The 20,982-nt window shown below is 32.3% G+C and overlaps 1 protein-coding gene across 1 annotated transcript; it reads right to left on the bottom strand.

Annotated features, from left to right (window-relative positions):
• Positions 1-12,372: 12,372 nt before the first annotated feature.
• Positions 12,373-16,166, bottom strand: LOC127711298 (uncharacterized). Its single transcript, XM_052217289.1, has 3 exons — positions 16,023-16,166; positions 14,743-15,258; positions 12,373-12,853 (listed from the first exon to the last, which is right to left on the bottom strand). The coding sequence occupies exons 1-3, from the start codon at positions 16,164-16,166 to the stop codon at positions 12,683-12,685; spliced, it is 831 nt and encodes a 276-aa protein (XP_052073249.1). The 3' UTR covers positions 12,373-12,682.
• Positions 16,167-20,982: the final 4,816 nt, after the last annotated feature.

The following is a 20,982-nucleotide window of genomic DNA, read 5'->3' as shown; positions in this document are numbered from 1 at the left end:
AGCAATTAAAAAATCAAATATTTCTTTCACATGTATCCAATCGGAAAAATAATTCATTTTAGTCTTTGATCTAGATGCAAAAGACGACAATGCTCCTTACAGTTAAAACAGTCTACTCCAAATTTCATAGCGTATGCAGAGCTTGACAGATACCCATTACTGTCCTATGTAAAGTTGCGAATGATACATTTCTAGAGTATACTTCTTAATGGAAAAGAAAGTAAAATTTGTGTTGAATTATACAAACTTGTGTTTTTATATTATGCTAATAACGGAATAGAAACTGAGTGGATATCATATATGAAAAATATTTTTGATAATTACGGTATGATCTGCGGTATGATTATGTCCAATATTATAATGCACAGTTTGTGATAAATGGGTGTCAAAATTTATAAAACAAAAACCCAAAGACCAGTTTCAACAAGAACGTTTTGCTTTTATTGCAGAATCACATAAAACTTAATGTTATCGTATTTTTAAAAAGAACTAACAATTTGAAAAAAATACTTTTCATTTTTACCTTACTAAATTCATTTATATATTATGCAAATATAGATGTGGTAGTCACCACTTGCCGATTGAGTCTGAAGGTGGCAGGATTTACAGAGAGAAAACATAATCTGCCGTCTCTGTGACACAAACAACATTGGTGACGAGTACCATTACATTATGAATTGTAGAACATTTAAACTATAGAAAGAAGGAAATTTTTACGGAACTGCTATTAGTCAAACCCTAATATCTTTAAAGTTGATCAACAGTTTATCTCATCAAATATTGTAATATAAGAAAAACTATGTAAAAGTTATAAATGTGAAAGTTAATTTAATTGTATCGTTTACACATGCATGTAATCATTTTACCTTATAGTTATGTTTATGTATGTTCTCGAGGTTTATTCCCGATTGTCCCACTTTTTAAAATTTTAGAGTTCTGATTGTCCCACATGAAAAGTTCTGATTGTCCCACATTATTTTATGAAGTAAAATGTTCTTAGATAAACAATGTAACTGTTGTTTGTTTTGCTAAATAAACAAGAATTAATTTATTGCACATTTAATATTAATTTTATAGAAGTATAAAAAAAAAGTTTTTAAATCATTAGATTAATGCACTTTTGATTAAAAAAAATTTTATTTCTGATTTATGAAATATATCTACAATGTTACGTTATTTATAAAACAAATTTCAATACCGTAATTTTAATTACATTTTCTCTATAAAATTTTTGAATAAATAATGCATGCAATTTAAAAAAAAAAGGTATAAACTCATTTACATTCTACACTTTACACGAACTTGTTGATGGAGAGATTTTTCCAGAAGTCTTTACAATTTTACTAGGGAAGTCAGAGGACATTAATACAACATTCTCTGCACTATCGAAGACTGCTAACACCCAACGTCAGATTCACCTGAACCCAACAACTTCCTTTTTTTGATAACGAAGCTGTTGTCTAGAATTCTGCCAGATCAGCCTTTCTAAGAATCAATATCAAAGGTTGTTTTTCCAATATTCCCAGTGTCTTTGCCATAAAGTGCAGTCAACAGGACTCGTCACCAACTATAAAGAAGAACCAGACTTCCATAAAAAAAAAGATGTGGTATGATTGCCAATGAGACAACTCTCCAAAAAAGACTACATGACACAGAAATTAACAACTATAGGTCACAATACGGCCTTCAACAATGAGCAAAGCCCATACAGCAGAGCCAGCTTTAAAGGTCCCATATGAAAAATGTTAAAAAATTCAAACTAGAAAAACTGACGACCTAATTTATGTACAAAATATTGAACGAAAAACAAATGTGTTACACATTAACAAACGGCAACCACTGATTTGCAGGCTCCTGACTTAGGACAGACACACACAGAACGTGGCGGGGTTAAACTTATTTGAAGGCGCCAATCCTCCCACTAACCTTGGACAGTGTTGTAACAGTACAACATAAGAATAAACTAAATAAAAATAAGTTGAAAAAGGCTTATCTCATCTGATGGGTACAGACAGAAATACATCTAACAAATCACAGAGTGGACATGGACGTGGACGGCTACTTATACATCCCCACAACAAAGACACTAAGTACAGATCTTAGAGTACTCGCAGTTACTGACAGCTAGTTCAAAGCCAATAAAAACTAATTAAAAAAATCATGCATCTAAGACTAAAATTTTATGATTTCATATTATATTCCATGTTTGATGATACTTCAATTGTACCTACTACATGTATGTGCAAAATATAATATGTAAGTATTATTATTTGTTCATGTTTTTTTTCATATTTTATAAGTTACAGTGAGTAGTAACCTGTAATTAACTGATACAGACTATAAAAACAAATTAATCACTATCAAAACAATTCCCAATTGTCCCACATTTAAACTTCCCAATTGTCCCACAAACATATTCCCGATTGTCCCACAAAATTTCATTACTTTTTTACCTGTAATTTCAAAAAGTGGGACAATCGGGAAGACACCGTTCTCGATAACTAGTAATTGAAGTTTTATGAGAAATAAAGTATTCGTATTCCTTTAAACCATAAATTACACGAAGACAGCCTACCGGTAAAGTACAAGTGAATATATCATAAAGTATATATTAAATCCCCATCCGTCCTTGTAAATGCAAAACTCATGAAATGCACGATGCTATTGATCGAAAACAAAGGAGAGAGATTCAAATTGTAAAATCAGCCGCTGGACGGTAGAATTTCTATCAATCATTCATCGGTAATAAAAGACTTTTGAGTGTAAGAGTATGATAGAAATACTTTTAATTTATTGAAATTACATTTTTTTTATCAAATGGAATGCTTGTTAAACTGTTCCAGTCATGGTTACTAGTAACTGTCAGTCCATTGCGATATTTCATAGCTCTTTTACAAATTCTGAATAAAAAGAAAAAAGAAAAAATAATCTTCCCATGGGAAAAATATATCTTCCCATGGGAAGAATTTTAGTTCCCATGGGAAGAATAAATGTTCCCAAGGGAAAAAGGTGTTCCCATGGGAAGAAAAATTAGTTCCCTTGGGAAATTTAGAATTTCCCATGGGAAGAAACTATCTACTAATGTTCCCATGGGAAATTGTAGTTCCGATGGGAACTTTAAAATTCCCATGGGAAAAGTACTTTTTCCGATGGGAACTTTTACTTTTCCCATGGGAACTTCGAATATTCCCATGGGAATTTTTAAATTTCCCATGGGAAATGTACTTTTAATCAGCTGTAGTGACAACAGTGACAACGGTGACATGTTGGGACATATGGGGATTTTTTTTTTGATTATCTATCACTTGGGCAAAACATATTTTTGATATCTTGTAAACCGACAAAGTCAGATTTGCCAATTCTGGAATGGCAAATTTGTCCCGCACAGTGTTTAATATATACTAGTCAACAATAGAAACGATACATAGGCAGGGCATTTTCCATATGCAATGAAATTCGATACAATTTACGTAGCTAACAAATTGCTTAATTGGCACTATTATTTGTAGAGTGTTGTTTTCTCATCTAAATCATCAACTTTTTTTAGCGCCAATTTCTTTTTTTTTTTTTTATCATATACCGAAAAAAAAAGTTGGACCCGTATGTGCAATGACGCAACATTTTCTCAATTTCCAACTTGGTCAGGTGACATGTGAAGCAGGGTCTGCATACCTTTCCATAACACTGGAGACCACCCCTAGTTTTGTTTGAAAGGGATTCGTGTTGATCTTGCTTTGATTTTCAGTGCTGTACTTTGTGATGTTTTAATTATTTACGAATTTTGTGATGTTTCAGTCGGGTAAGAGTTATAAGAGTCAAGATATACAGGATCTGCTCATAAATTTTACCATCCCCTTTTCATTGCCTTCTTGCAATATTAAGCTTACTGTTTGTGTCATATATGTGCATATGTATGTAATCAGAATCTTCCATAGATTTCATATCCAGTATATGAAATGGTAAAATATAATTTCTCCTTGGTGTATCCATGGCAACAATCTGCATTTTTTTGTTATGAAATATAGCAAAAAGGGGGGAAAAGATGTCACATATTTCCCCAAAATTTGACCAAAAGTAGAATTTCAATCACTTCAAGTAATACCTTTTCTGAAACTGTTTACATATATCTTTCAATAAATCCAATGAAAATCATATGTCTTTCGTCTCATTTTTTTGTAAAATTGCGTCAAAAACTTCGTGTAGAAAAAAAGTGTTTGTAAACATTACATTAATTTCTGGACCGATGACCGGTCTAGCTATGAAAATACGGAGAGTCAAACAGAAAATAGCCCATAAAACATGTAAAAAATAATCTTGATGTTCTTATAAACCACCTTTGAAGGTTAAATTAGTACTCAGCTGTCTAAAAATGAATTTTATTACACAATAACTTTCATATTTGAAAAATCCACCGGGGCCAAAATGCGAAACCAAACTCCTAACTGTGTATTGCTACCTTAATAGTAAATATTTTTTTCAAATTCTCCCTTTTAACTAATTTTCTGTGTTCTGCTAGCTAAAACGAGTAAAATGGCCTTTTATTTTTGAAAATTGGTTGAGTAATGAATATTTTATGAAGGTTAGCAGTTGACACTGAAACGCGACAAAAACTGATTTAAAGAAAGGTGCCAAGTCAAAGTGTAAAATCTTGTTTCTACCTCAATTTTTGGCAAAATCTTAAAATCTATACCTCTTTTGTCAGTTTTTTAATGTTGAAAATCTTTATAAAACCTCTGGTGATGCAAAATTGTACAAAATTTAACAATTTCAAGCATGAAAATGTTAATCTTTATGTTTAATGTATACCAAAGACTCGATTAAAACACTTGGTAATGGGGAATCAATTTCTTACAGCTGAATCAACAATACATTTAATATATGTCAAAATGTAACATGAAATCTTGATAAAAATAATAATTTGATATATATTCGCAAGAAAAAATACAAAACATTCAATACTTAGGCTACTACATACTGCGCAATCCTTCAGAAGCAAGGGTTAAGCAAATAGAGTACAATTATATGCCTTGTGTCAAAATGTCTAATTTTGGTTGCTAAGGACTGTAAACAATAAAATTGACATGTATTGTCATTCTTAAACACTTAATCCCATCAGAAGTTGATTTAGAATCTAAATATCAATAGATTTGTGGTATGAAAAGTCTTAAATTGTACAATTCTGAGCTTGGTAAGTATGCCTTAATAGTAAATATTTTTTTCAAATTCTCCCTTTTAACTAATTTTCTGTGTTCTGCTAGCTAAAACGAGTAAAATGGCCTTTTATTTTTGAAAATTGGTTGAGTAATGAATAATTTATGAAGGTTAGCAGTTGACACTGAAACGCGACAAAAACTGATTTAAAGAAAGGTGCCAAGTCAAAGTGTAAAATCTTGTTTCTACCTCAATTTTTGGCAAAATCTTAAAATCTATACCTCTTTTGTCAGTTTTTTAACGTTGAAAATCTTTATAAAACCTCTGGTGATGCAAAATTGTACAAAATTTAACAATTTCAAGCATGAAAATGTTAATCTTTATGTTTAATGTATACCAAAGACTTGATTAAAACACTTGGTAATGGGGAATCAATTTCTTACAGCTGAATCAACAATACATTTAATATATGTCAAAATGTAACATGAAATCTTGATAAAAATAATAATTTGATATATATTCGCAAGAAAAAATACAAAACATTCAATACTTAGGCTACTACATACTGCGCAATCCTTCAGAAGCAAGGGTTAAGCAAATAGAGTACAATTATATGCCTTGTGTCAAAATGTCTAATTTTGGTTGCTAAGGACTGTAAACAATAAAATTGACATGTATTGTCATTCTTAAACACTTAATCCCATCAGAAGTTGATTTAGAATCTAAATATCAATAGATTTGTGGTATGAAAAGTCTTAAATTGTACAATTCTGAGCTTGGTAAGTATGCCTTAATAGTAAATATTTTTTTCAAATTCTCCCTTTTAACTAATTTTCTGTGTTCTGCTAGCTAAAACGAGTAAAATGGCCTTTTATTTTTGAAAATTGGTTGAGTAATGAATATTTTATGAAGGTTAGCAGTTGACACTGAAACGCGACAAAAACTGATTTAAAGAAAGGTGCCAAGTCAAAGTGTAAAATCTTGTTTCTACCTCAATTTTTGGCAAAATCTTAAAATCTATACCTCTTTTGTCAGTTTTTTAATGTTGAAAATCTTTATAAAACCTCTGGTGATGCAAAATTGTACAAAATTTAACAATTTCAAGCATGAAAATGTTAATCTTTATGTTTAATGTATACCAAAGACTTGATTAAAACACTTGGTAATGGGGAATCAATTTCTTACAGCTGAATCAACAATACATTTAATATATGTCAAAATGTAACATGAAATCTTGATAAAAATAATAATTTGATATATATTCGCAAGAAAAAATACAAAACATTCAATACTTAGGCTACTACATACTGCGCAATCCTTCAGAAGCAAGGGTTAAGCAAATAGAGTACAATTATATGCCTTGTGTCAAAATGTCTAATTTTGGTTGCTAAGGACTGTAAACAATAAAATTGACATGTATTGTCATTCTTAAACACTTAATCCCATCAGAAGTTGATTTAGAATCTAAATATCAATAGATTTGTGGTATGAAAAGTCTTAAATTGTACAATTCTGAGCTTGGTAAGTATGCCTTAATAGTAAATATTTTTTTCAAATTCTCCCTTTTAACTAATTTTCTGTGTTCTGCTTCCCGTATGAAATTATTAGGCGTATTACGCCTGGAAATAAGGCGTAAACCAGGCGTAAGTGGTAGTTACGTGTCTAGATCTAGGCGTAAGGGAGCAGGAAACGTAAATTTGTAGTCCTTACGGGCGTAGAAAAAAGTGGTAAACCTGGCGTAAATTGAAATAAGCAAGGCGTAAATTTTCTTACGGGCGTAAAACTGTTGGTATGGCGTAAATCATAATACCCATAATGCTTTGTTTAAAGGATCATGGGAATTTTTTTCAAAATTTGGCTCTTTGGTTTTAGTTTGCAAGATTGGACTTATGGCAGCTTCATACGTTCAGGGATAATCAGCTTGTTTTGTGCTTTTTGGAAGAATTTGAAATTGGAAATATGGAATCAAATTGATTAATAAAAATTGTGAAAAAAAATGGAAAGTAAAACATGGTTAATAATAATTATGTGAGTAGATTAACTAAGTTATTAAGTTTTAAGTTCTAACAGTAATTTTGAAATCCCAAAACCTTTAACCTTGGATAATTATTCAACATTAAAATCTTTTACATGAAGTTAAATTGCAGTATTATCATTATGTTTTAAAGGGCATTAATTTATAAAAAACTTAGTTAATTAAAATGCTTAAGTTTTATTTCAAGAAAAATTAATTGTCATAATTCTTATTTAAACTTTAAACTAATATTTGAGCCAGTGTCTGTCTAAAATGTATTTATTAATATATTAGCTTCTTCAATAGTTAATATTTCCAGTTTTATGTCAAACAATGAGAAATTAAAGCAACAGTACAGAAGTTTGTATTAAATACACAAAAGTACACAGCTAGGGTAATACACTGATTTGAAATAAGTGTAGTATTATGTAAGGATATTACACCTGGTTCATTTATTGAACAGGCGTACTCATTTGCATATTACGCCTGGTTTTCTCTGGACCAGGCGTACTCATTTAAATATTACGCCTAATTTTACGCCTGGTTTCCGCCTCAGTTACGCTTGGTTTCCGCCTGGTTTACGCCTGGTTGACGCCTGGACATGCATTCCTTAAACACTGCAATGACGCCAGGATAAAGTATGATTTTTACGCCTGGTTTCCGTGTCATATACGGGCGTCACAGTTCGTACAGGTAGCTAAAACGAGTAAAATGGCCTTTTATTTTTGAAAATTGGTTGAGTAATGAATAATTTATGAAGGTTAGCAGTTGACACTGAAACGCGACAAAAACTGATTTAAAGAAAGGTGCCAAGTCAAAGTGTAAAATCTTGTTTCTACCTCAATTTTTGGCAAAATCTTAAAATCTATACCTCTTTTGTCAGTTTTTTAACGTTGAAAATCTTTATAAAACCTCTGGTGATGCAAAATTGTACAAAATTTAACAATTTCAAGCATGAAAATGTTAATCTTTATGTTTAATGTATACCAAAGACTTGATTAAAACACTTGGTAATGGGGAATCAATTTCTTACAGCTGAATCAACAATACATTTAATATATGTCAAAATGTAACATGAAATCTTGATAAAAATAATAATTTGATATATATTCGCAAGAAAAAATACAAAACATTCAATACTTAGGCTACTACATACTGCGCAATCCTTCAGAAGCAAGGGTTAAGCAAATAGAGTACAATTATATGCCTTGTGTCAAAATGTCTAATTTTGGTTGCTAAGGACTGTAAACAATAAAATTGACATGTATTGTCATTCTTAAACACTTAATCCCATCAGAAGTTGATTTAGAATCTAAATATCAATAGATTTGTGGTATGAAAAGTCTTAAATTGTACAATTCTGAGCTTGGTAAGTATGCCTTAATAGTAAATATTTTTTTCAAATTCTCCCTTTTAACTAATTTTCTGTGTTCTGCTAGCTAAAACGAGTAAAATGGCCTTTTATTTTTGAAAATTGGTTGAGTAATGAATATTTTATGAAGGTTAGCAGTTGACACTGAAACGCGACAAAAACTGATTTAAAGAAAGGTGCCAAGTCAAAGTGTAAAATCTTGTTTCTACCTCAATTTTTGGCAAAATCTTAAAATCTATACCTCTTTTGTCAGTTTTTTAATGTTGAAAATCTTTATAAAACCTCTGGTGATGCAAAATTGTACAAAATTTAACAATTTCAAGCATGAAAATGTTAATCTTTATGTTTAATGTATACCAAAGACTTGATTAAAACACTTGGTAATGGGGAATCAATTTCTTACAGCTGAATCAACAATACATTTAATATATGTCAAAATGTAACATGAAATCTTGATAAAAATAATAATTTGATATATATTCGCAAGAAAAAATACAAAACATTCAATACTTAGGCTACTACATACTGCGCAATCCTTCAGAAGCAAGGGTTAAGCAAATAGAGTACAATTATATGCCTTGTGTCAAAATGTCTAATTTTGGTTGCTAAGGACTGTAAACAATAAAATTGACATGTATTGTCATTCTTAAACACTTAATCCCATCAGAAGTTGATTTAGAATCTAAATATCAATAGATTTGTGGTATGAAAAGTCTTAAATTGTACAATTCTGAGCTTGGTAAGTATGCCATAAGGTAGCAATAAACAGTTAGGAAAAAATATTAAAATTTTCCCTCATAAATTTTACCATCCCCTTTTCATTGCCTTCTTGCAATATTAAGCTTACTGTTTGTGTCATATATGTGCATATGTATGTAATTAGAATCTTCCATAGATTTCATATCCAGTATATGAAATGGTAAAATATAATTTCTCCTTGGTGTATCCATGGCAACAATCTGCATTTTTTTGTTATGAAATATAGCAAAAAGGGGGGAAAAGATGTCACATATTTCCCCAAAATTTGACCAAAAGTAGAATTTCAATCACTTCAAGTAATACCTTTTCTGAAACTGTTTACATATATCTTTCAATAAATCCAATGAAAATCATATGTCTTTCGTCTCATTTTTTTGTAAAATTGCGTCAAAAACTTCGTGTAGAAAAAAAGTGTTTGTAAACATTACATTAATTTCTGGACCGATGACCGGTCTAGCTATGAAAATACGGAGAGTCAAACAGAAAATAGCCCATAAAACATGTAAAAAATAATCTTGATGTTCTTATAAACCACCTTTGAAGGTTAAATTAGTACTCAGCTGTCTAAAAATGAATTTTATTACACAATAACTTTCATATTTGAAAAATCCACCGGGGCCAAAATGCGAAACCAAACTCCTAACTGTGTATTGCTACCTTATTCTTCCGGATCGCCTGAAATACCCCGGCTTTTTGGTGACGTTCATGTCGCTCATTCTTTAATCTTTTATGTAGTGCTATGTAGATTGTTGTCGTCTTTTCGTCTTTTCGTCGTTTTGTTTTGCCATGCTTTTGTCGTTCTATTTTCGACCTATGTGTTGCGATTCTCTCTTGTTATCTTCCCTCTATTTTTCCAGACGATTTGCCAAATTAGAGGAGCATTTATTTTTCTTACACCCAATATATATATTATAATTATTGCACATTATGAAATAAGTTTATTATCATATAACATAAAATAAGAAAAACATGCATCCATCTAAATTATATTACACGTAAAGCGTTCTCTCGTATTCATTAGGATCCAGAAAGCCAAAACATTGAAAATTCAGAATACAATTCAAACGAGTATTCAAAAGGCAACTCAAACGAGTGTTCAAAAGGCAACTCAAATAGGTATTCAAAAGACATCTCAAACGAGTGTTCAAAAGGCAACTCAAATAGGTATTCAAAAGGCATCTCAAACGAGTATTCAAAAGACAACTAAAACGAGTACATGTATTCAAAAGGCATCTCAAACGAGTATTCAAAAGGCAACTCAAACGAGTGTTCAAAAGGCAACTCAAATAGGTATTCAAAAGGCATCTCAAACGAGTATTCAAAAGACAACTCAAACGAGTACATGTATTCAAAAGGCATCTCAAACGAGTATTCAAAAGGCATCTCAATCGAGTATTCAAAAGGCATCTCAAACGAGTATTCAAAAGGCAATTCAAACGAGTATTCAAAAGGCAACTCAAACGAGTATTCAAAAGGCATCTCAAACGGGTATTCAAAAGGCAACTCAAACGAGTATTCAAAAGGCAATTCAAACGAGTATTCAAAAGGCAACTCAAACGAGTATACAAAAGGCAATTCAAACGAGTATTCAAGAGGCAACTCAAACGAGTATTCAAAAGGCAACTCAAACGAGTATTCAAAAGGCAATTCAAACGAATATTAGTATTCAAAAGGCAAACGAGTATTCAAATGGCAATTTAAACGACTCAAACGAGTACTTAAAAGGACATGTTTGCTTCAAGGGGAGAGGGGATGAATTTTCCTTTTTCATATTTTGTTTTTATGATTTTTGTTATCAGGACAAATTTTATTTTGATACTTATTGAGAATGTACTAAATCATCCCAGATAGGGTGCTTTGACTACTAGATGGATGATACCCTCGATGACCAGTTGTTTACTAAGCGATGGTATCGACATAATGGTATTAAACTGATCGTTAACTAATCGTTAATAACTGTGATACAAGCAAGAAATTTTGCAGCGTATTTTTTCTCCTTAAACCATTGTGGTGACGTCAGCCTATTCATTTATTGTGGATTCTTTTTCTAGAATCAACGCTTCCTTAATCTGCCGCTGAAATTGACTCACCAAATTATATTCAATTGCTTCCTTTGTGTGCCTAATTTCATTAAGTTTGAATTGGCTAATTTACTGATTTCTGTTCACTAATGGAATTAATTTAAAAACTTACCTTTATTTTTTTGTAATTTTTATATGCCTTCACTGGGAAACGAACCCTTCCTTGAAATCTGTTATGTGTGACTGACATCAACACATCGACGAAACCTCTCGGCTACCAATGTGTTACACTAGAGATGTCTATTTTATATATTTAAATATACATCTGATATACATCGGTTCATCGGACACACAGGGCTTGTACCTTTATATAGACACAATAGGCAGTCGTATAGTATGAGCATGGTTAAAATCAATGAATCCCTGTATCCTCTCTGTTGTTCCAATTCTTAAGTGATCCTGTTTTTTTTTCTAATTTTGCATGTTGTAGTGGATATTTTTGTAATAATAGCGAGTTTTACCGGTTTTTTTTTATTATTATTGGCTATTTCACATGTTTGAAACCAAAATGATTACATTCTATTTGTCAATTTTTGTTTTATAAATATAGTAGTATGATTTCATCTGTTTTACTACATAATTTTACAAAGGTTTGTTCGCAAATTCCTATGCGAGAAAATCGTGATGTGCCTAGAGTGCTAGAAAAATTTCGATAACATACTTATTATATATACTTTATATATGCTTTTTGGTCGGGTTGTTGTCTCTTTGACACGTTCCCCATATCCATTTTCAATTTTATTAGAAATAATTTCGAATATGTCTTATTTTGTATAAACAGATAATATTCATATGCCTGGTAATATAAAGATCTTTAGAAGTGTTATATTTGTATTTTGTTAACTAATTAATTGTGATCTGAGATTTATCAATGCATCGTTGGACACGATAACATGGTTATATAAACTCACTTACAATACCTTCTAATTAAGAAAAGGCTTTAATTTTGAAAAGAAATTAACACAATAGTTTAAGTTATAGATACAATGGATCGTTGGCGGTGAATACGTTGATGCTTTTACATGTATGTCGCCTTCAATAACTGGTCAATATAAAATAAATGAAACGACTTGAAAGTGTTCTCAAATATCTTTTCCTGTGACTTGGGTCATCGAAAAGTTTAGCTTTCTGTCTTATGTGTATAATTGTACTGCTGATCACGCCCTTTTATCTCATCTATAAACAGAGTTAATTCCCTTAACTTCCCGGGATCGATGTAATAAGCACATTTCTTTTACCTTTGCGATAATAATCTGCATTGATTTATTATTTTAGTTTTTCATTTTTGAATCAACACCTTTACTCTTATAGAGTCTGATAACCTTGAACACGTTGATGTTTTCGTTTTTGTTGAACTTTATTGGAGTTGTGGAACATGTAATTGTTTCTGTAGATACCAAATTTCTTTGTTAGTAATTTTTTGTTGGTGTATGGAATCCGGATAAACTGCTTGCCATATAGAGCCACTACAGGGGACTGAAATACAAATAAATATAAATGTACAAAATGTTCACATGTGTGTGTATTTTAATAAAACATTACAACGTATTATTCAGTTCCATAAATCCAAAGTTTCAAATAATATCCAATGTTTTCAGCAGAGATTTTACAGGTTGTTATTTACCATGTTTACAAGACAATAGATATAAGAAGATGTGGTGTGAGTGCCAATGAGACAACTCTCCATCCAAGCAAAAATTTATAAAAGTAAACCATTATAGGTCAAAGTACGGTCTTCAACACGGAGCCTTGGCTCACACCGAACAGCAAGCTATAAAGGGCCCCAAAAATGACTAGTTTAAAACCATTCAAACGGGAAAACCAACGGTCTAATCTATATAAAAAACGAGAAACGAGAAACACTTTTGAACCACATCAACAAACGACAACTACTGAACATCAGATTCCTGACTTAGGACAGGTGCAAACAATTGCAGCGGGTTTAAACGTTTTAATGGTACCAAACCTTCACCCTTATCTAAAACAATAATGTAACATCACAACATAGAAAAACACACTACAAAATATCAATTGAAATGGCTTAACTCAATCAAAAGACATATTAACACCAGTGAACATACACTGAACAAATAAGTTTGATCTATGATACAATGCAAATACAAAATAAATAAACTAAGGGAAGAATAATTAAAGTAACATGTTATACCGCTGTGAAATGTTAAACAATTTAAGAAAAACAATATACTTGAACAAAAATATCAGCAAAATCTATTTTACCTTACCCCTGACATAATGCATTAAAAGATAAAAAGGGGAAACTGCATGAAAGGTTTCTAGTTTGGATTCACATTGTACGCTGGTTTTATTTTTTTTTTATTTATGAAATGAAATCATTACTTTTATTTTCTTCTGTTGAAACTCGCAATGTTTGGGTGAGAAAACCATTGAACGGAATGAATACATTTACTTCATTTATAAGTATATATTGAGCACCGAATATTAAAAGAATACAAGTTCGTGCAAAATTCAAAGTCCTCCATTATTCAATGATGTACCGGTCTACTAAATGAGTAGAGGAGGATATCAAAATAAAGTCTCAAGACTTCCTGTGAACTGTTACAATGAACCATGTGAACAAGTACGTGAATGCGAGCTAACTAAGTGTGTGACTGTCGGTCTAGTATAAACCAGGGACTGGTTCACAAACATTTACCTTAGCATGTTTTCTTCCTAAATATGCATGTTTAACCCCGCCACATTCTGTATGTGTCTGTCCAAAGTCAGAAGCATGTAGTTCAGTGGTTGTCGTTGGTTCATGTCTATCATATTTGTTTTTCGTAAACTATTTTGTTATAAATTAGGCCGTTAGTTTTCTCAATTGATTTGTTTTATATATTCATATCGGGGCCTTTTATAGCTAGCCCATACGGTATGGGTTTTTCTCATAGTTGAAGGCCGTACGGTTGCCTATAATTGCTTACATCCACTTCATTTTAACTTTGGTGGATAGTTGTCTCATTAGCAATCATACCACATTTCCTTATTTTTATTTTTAATATCTATTGACGGACGTTCAATATCTATCAATTAATTTACCTATATTTATCAAAGTTATATACAAATAAATGGAGACTGTGACCATGGGACAAAGATGATGCCCCCGCTTGCATATAACGTTATCAAGGGACATAACTTAAGAACGGTAAAAGTGACGCCACCCAAATTCGTACTTGATCTGTGTTTTGTGGTAATAAGCATCGTGTATAGGTTTCATAACATTTGGTTGAAGCAAACTAAAGGAAGAGAACTGAAATTAATTTTGGGACGTACGAGGTACGTACGTACGGACAGACGGAAAAGGGTAACGCTGCGACGGGGACATAAATATGTAATAAAGTTCGTACTTTTATTTGGTAATCTTTTCCATTAACTTTTACCCGATTCCGTAACTGTTTCCCGTTAAGTACTCCATGTCCATTAACACCAAGCAATTCTGTTTTAAGCTGCTTTGATAGTTTGTTGATATATTTATCCAATGATTTTTTATTGCGTGCTGTTATAATGCTTGTATTAGGAAACATTTGTCTTATGGTTGGTTTACGACTAGTAGCGAGGTTAGATTGTCGTCTGCTGGTCTCTGACACTATTCGTCGTGGTTTGACGGGCTTACGACTAGTAGCGAGGTTAGATTGTCGTCTGCTGGTCTCTGACACTATTCGTCGTGGTTTGACGAACGTGTATCTTCTTGTAGTTATTTTCACAATGCGCGGCATCGCTTTATGGCCTCTTTTTGAAGGCATTCCACGTATGTTATTGGTAAATACGTTTCTGCCATAAAGTGCTTGCAATGGTCTAAAATTGTCAGCTATATCACGGTATTTATTTATATGACGGTTTCCAAGTAAACGGAATAAATTGATCTGAAACAAGAGAAAGTAATTAACTGCATATCTAAAAAAAAATAAAATAAAAAATAAACACAAAACAAACAAAAAAACAAAAAAACAATTTGGTGTTAGGTTAGATCTTTGAAAGATTCTGTAATATTAATTTTATACACAACACCTTTAGACTAAGGACAATTTACAGTCTGACATATTGTATAGCCAACTGTCTATTATTGAAGACTATATGTTGACCCCGGATGTTGACCTATTTTATTTGTGTTATTTTGTTGCTGTTTTGATGACTTACCCTTCATCATGGCCCTCATCTCCTTTCTTCATTTCTATAAAATAATGTGTTGTACAAACTTTTGCCCCAAACAGTTATCATTTATTACTTATCGACATTCGCATTGGATGTTGCAGTAAAGTTCGTAAAATATTATTACCAAATTAAGCGTTTCAAAAGTATATTAAATCAAAATTAAAATTCAGCTTTTCTATAACGAGAAGAAAAATAACATTTGAACTATGAAATTAAATCGACATCTAAAACTTTGCTGATTCTTTAACACTGTACACTTGATGTGTGTATATATAGTCATTTTGGGTTGGAAAGAGTTTCGGAGGAAGTATCTTCTAATTGGTAGAAAGTATCACATTTAGCGTGACTGACATAACATAAATTTTACCTAGTAAGACGAAATAGATTTTAAAGTTATTTCAAAGTTTTCGTCTTAAAAATTTGATAATATGAAAGTGTACATAAAAACAGTGTGATTTATGAAGATTAATACTACCTGTTGTTTTGAAATAGAAATAGGTGACTTAAATATAGTCCATATAACACTTTCGTGACACGGAGGTGTCGTCAAACTACCGTAATATCTGTAGTACACATCATGTGGTGACGGAAACAATGACGTCATAGAAAATAGTGGCATTGTTACATTATCCTCTGGAAGTAAAGTTTAAAATCACTCAAAGCAAGAATAAAAGTATAAATATCAATCTCCGATGGTGCTTCCTTTAGCAATAGTACTACATTTGCCAAAGATTTTCAATAGATATTAAGAAACATGACTAATTTTGATGTTTTTAATCGATGAAAGGTAACTTTTCTGCCGATTATGGACCTTTTGTGAGATGAAAAAAGATAGACAAAGGAAGAAGAGGGGGAGGTTCACATAAAAGTGGAAAAAAATCAGAGGCTCACAAAGGAACAACTATGATGAGTATCCTTCAAGTATACGTTGTTTTTTTTTAAATTCAAAAGCAAGCGATTATTTCACCAAATACTGAACTAATGGATAAAGTATTATTATAAAGTATATTGCATACACGAGAAAATTATCTTCACTGCAAATTACATAATCTTTCATTTTTCGGCAAAATAACAGGTTGGGTTTATCAATTTTTCTGTGGACTAAATAGCATTAAAAATCATCTGCATACAAACAGTGCATAAAAAGCTAAATACTTTTAAATTGCAAAAATATTTTTAACGTAAACAAATCTTTTTGTTAAGATGGAAAAAACGTGCATTAGAAGCAAGAGTTACAAGTGTTGAATTTGAAATCGTCCCTTCGTAAAATTTACGGACGTCATCACGAGTTGGTTGACCGTTACGGAATATCCGTTTCACATATGACAACGGATATGTTCCAATTGTCGTAACTACAATCCAGTCCCCTTTTCCCCGAATGTGACCTACCGAATTAGACTTATCACCGGGTTTGTACTAAAATCAGTAACACGACGGGTGCCACATGTGAAACAGGATATGTTTACCCTTCCGGAGCACATGAGATCACCCTCAGTTAATGGTGGGGTTCGTGTTGCTAAGTCCTTGTTTTTCTATGTTGTGTTTTGTGTACTGTTGTTTGTCTGTTTGTCTTTTTCTTTTTTAGCCATGGCGTTGTCAGTTTATTTTCGACTTATGAGTTTGAATGTCCTTTTTGGTATCCTTGACCTCTTCTAAGGTAAAAAACACAAAATTCTAAATAGAATGTTCAACTAATCATACCAATACATTAAGGAAGAGGTTACCCGTAATATATATATGTAATTCAGGTCTCAGAAAGGGTATATAATGTGACATTTCCCGCTGGTTCAGGGATTGACTGAGGCCTAAATAACGTACTAGTATACTATATAAATTATTTACCTTCGCGGATTATTTTAGCAAAACAATCACATATCTCATCAAACATGGTGTTAGCACCGCCGATCTGTAACGACAAAATTAATGAGCACTGGGATGTAACAAGGGAGATAATACATATTTATACGAACCATATCTGATGTTTCACTTCATACAATATTTCCTAAAAGAATTTCTTCTTAAAATAACATTAGAAAGACAAGTACATGGAACTGCATTCATGAAACTGTGGTCTAAGAATAGCTAATAGTTTTTCTTGTGTAACTCTATAGCCTCTCAGTCGGTACATATAAATTCTGTAACCCTAAACAACAAATGTAGGAATATGAAAGGTTAAAATGGAAAAGCATTTTTTTCTGGACAAAACTTAGATACATCTTGTACAAGATAGATACAGATAGAACAAGCACGTACAGCTGTACATACATTGACACATAATAATAGTATACGAACAATACATAAAAGTAAAGTGGAATAGTAAAGAAGGATATATTATGATTACATAAGATAACACTTGATAAACAAAAACAAAGGAACACTGTTTTTATTACTGTTCTTCATCTAAATGTCACTTGTTTAACCCAACACCATATTCATTTGACTGTCAGAAATCAGGAACCTTCATCGTTAGTCCTTATATTTTGTCACATCTCAATGTGTTAAAAGTAATAGTTTGAAATGTTACAATATGTTTCAAACTTACGTCAATAAAGAAAGAAATCACAGCTAAAGCTCCTGTAGAGTTCAAAGCATCTTTATACTGTCGAAATCTGGAACTGTAGGATACTATATGCATCTGCAACACAATATAATGATAGCATTTCTTTAAGACTGAAAACTTATCTTTAAGATGTTTTTTCCCCGTCTTCAATTCGATGTCTCATTGGCCCACACAACATCGTGCCTCCTTGTATTTATATTAGTTTACTGTGTTTTCTTATGTTATCCTCTAATCGAGATAAAGATTAGGGGGGGGGGGGGGGGAGTTGCTGATATTTGGTTGCCTTAAATCTTGTTTAACTGTCTGTCGAAGCTCGGAGAGATCAGGGCTGATATGCATAAAAGTATGTAACAATATGTTAAGGACGGATTTTCCTACCTGTCCTACGATAAATTAGTTCTACGATTGGGTATCCTAACTTAAGTGGTTTTATGCATATCAGGCCTGATCCTAACATATGTACTTGTCTGTTATTGAAGATGATTTACATGTGTATAGTATTGTCACATTGGCTTATGTACCTACGTGTAATATTTCCTTATTTTTATATACCACAACAGTTCTTATATGATTTGCACAAATGTCTACTAATTCGTCATTGCGATTGGTCCGTTTGGTTTTTTTTTTTCGTTCGTTTACACCTCGATAGACCATAATTTCTGAAACAACTTTCCTAAACTGTGTAAATAATATATCGATTTCGCCGCTAGGATATTTTCATGACCGATACACATGAATGGAATCTTTGGGTTCTAAGAAAATTAAGATTAAAGAAAAAAAGCTTGGGTTGAGTAAGCGGTCCTAGCCGAATTTTCTTAGATTTTTGCGTGATTTATTAAGGAAATAAGAAGAAAATAATATTTTTTAAAATGTTTGTTTCAGCCTCTAGATCTCTTAGACTTTTTGATTTGCAAATGAAAAGAAGAAACAATAAATGAATTTATTAAATGCGCATATGGTAGATAAAATTGAAAGTATATATCTACTTTTAGTCATTTTGTATGTATAGATAACCTCCATTGGAAACTGCCTGTAATCAAAGTCATGCTCGCTTCCCCTGTGATATACATTTCCTCCGTTGGAAACTGTCTGCCGTCAAAGTCATGCTAGCTCCCCTGTGATATACATAACATCTATTGGAAACTGCCTATCATCAAAGTCATGCTCGCTTCCCCTGTGATATTCATTACCTCCATTGGAAACTGCCTGCCATCAAAGTCATGTTAGCTTCCCCTGTGATATACATTACCTCCGTGGGAAACTGCCTGCCATCAAAGTCATGCTCGCTTCCTCTGTGATAAACATTACCTCCATGGAAAATTTCCTGCCAAAAAAGTCATGCTCGCTTCCCTTGTGATCAGCATTAATTTATCTCTAAGGGAAACTGACTGCCATCAAAGTCATGCCCGCTTCCCCTGTTGTATACATTACCTCCATGGCAAATTGCCTGCCATCAAAATCATGCTCGTTTCCCCTGTGATATACATTACCTCCATGGGAAACTGCCTGCTATCAAAGTCATGCTCGCTTCCCCTGTGATATACATTACCTCCATGGGAAACTGTCTGCCATCAAAGTCATGCTCGCTTCCCCTGTGATCAGCATTACCCCAGTGGAAGTGGAACTGTTTCACTTTGTGTCTCCCTTGTAAACTTCCTCCAGTGATAAAACAATTATCATCCAAAACTTCTACTTCAACTTAAACAAAATAAGAAATCACATTTATGCATTGTACAACAAAAACAGCTGACTAAAGTTATGTGAAAGGATTTTGTTTTGGTTTTGTTGGAAGCAATTTTGGTAAAATATATTCATTCGATGCAAAAACAAAGTGGTCATAGGAATTTCTACAGTGGCGTAGGAGTAAATTGAAAAGTTTTACAGTTAAATAAGGGAAAAGCGAGAAAAACATATAATTGACTTTGAAATAAGACACGATTTTTTAATTTCCTGTCTACCATTAACATGATTAAATCAATCAGGAAAAAGAACCTCATTCACATAAACTAACTATAAATGAAAAGTTCAAAGCCTAATATTATTTATTATAGAATACGACAACATCATAAACAGAACAAGTAATGTCTCCCATGTGAAGTAAACATATCAATAACCGAAGGTTGACCGAATATAAACTTTTTATTGTAAACAAAAACACAAAAATAGTATCTACAAAAAAAACCAACTTGACATATATTGTCCTTAAGAATGATAAATATTCTTGTACTATATTTGGCATTGTTTTGAATTTGGTTTTTTTTCTTTCTGCTATTTATCTGAATGAAATCAAATTCCATGATGCAAAAAGGCAATGTCTCAATAATGGCAGGTGCTATAAAAATTCATATTACTTTCAATTTGAGTTACTTTTGTACCAAACTTATAGCATGTATAGATAATATGAGACGTTGGATACACACTGAGATTATTCAAGCTAGAAATTGGAAAACAGATTACACGTCTACGTATTCATAGAATCTACCGCTGCATCCCATTTACTGTGTGCACGTGTATTCCAAAAATCTATTACTTGACCCTAACAACTACGCACGTGTATTCCTAGACTATGTACCACTTGATCCAATTAACTATGCAAGTGTATTCCTAGATTCTACCACTTGATCCAAATAACTATGCACGTGCATTTCCCGACTATACCGCTTGATCCCTTTACCTATGCACACTTGTGCGTATTATCAGACTCTGCCACTAGATCCCAATAACTATACAAGTGTATTTCCAGACTCTGCCACTTTATCCCAATAAGTATGCATGTGCATGCCCATACGCTACCACTTGATCCACTTAACTGTGCACGTGCATTCCCCGACTATACCACTTGATCACTTTACTTTTGCACACTTATTATCATACT

Source organism: Mytilus californianus, unplaced genomic scaffold, assembly GCF_021869535.1.
Source record: "Mytilus californianus isolate M0D057914Y unplaced genomic scaffold, xbMytCali1.0.p SCAF_8, whole genome shotgun sequence".
In the NCBI taxonomy this organism is placed as follows: Eukaryota; Metazoa; Mollusca; class Bivalvia; order Mytilida; family Mytilidae; genus Mytilus; species Mytilus californianus.
This window is presented reverse-complemented; position numbering and strand designations above follow the sequence as displayed.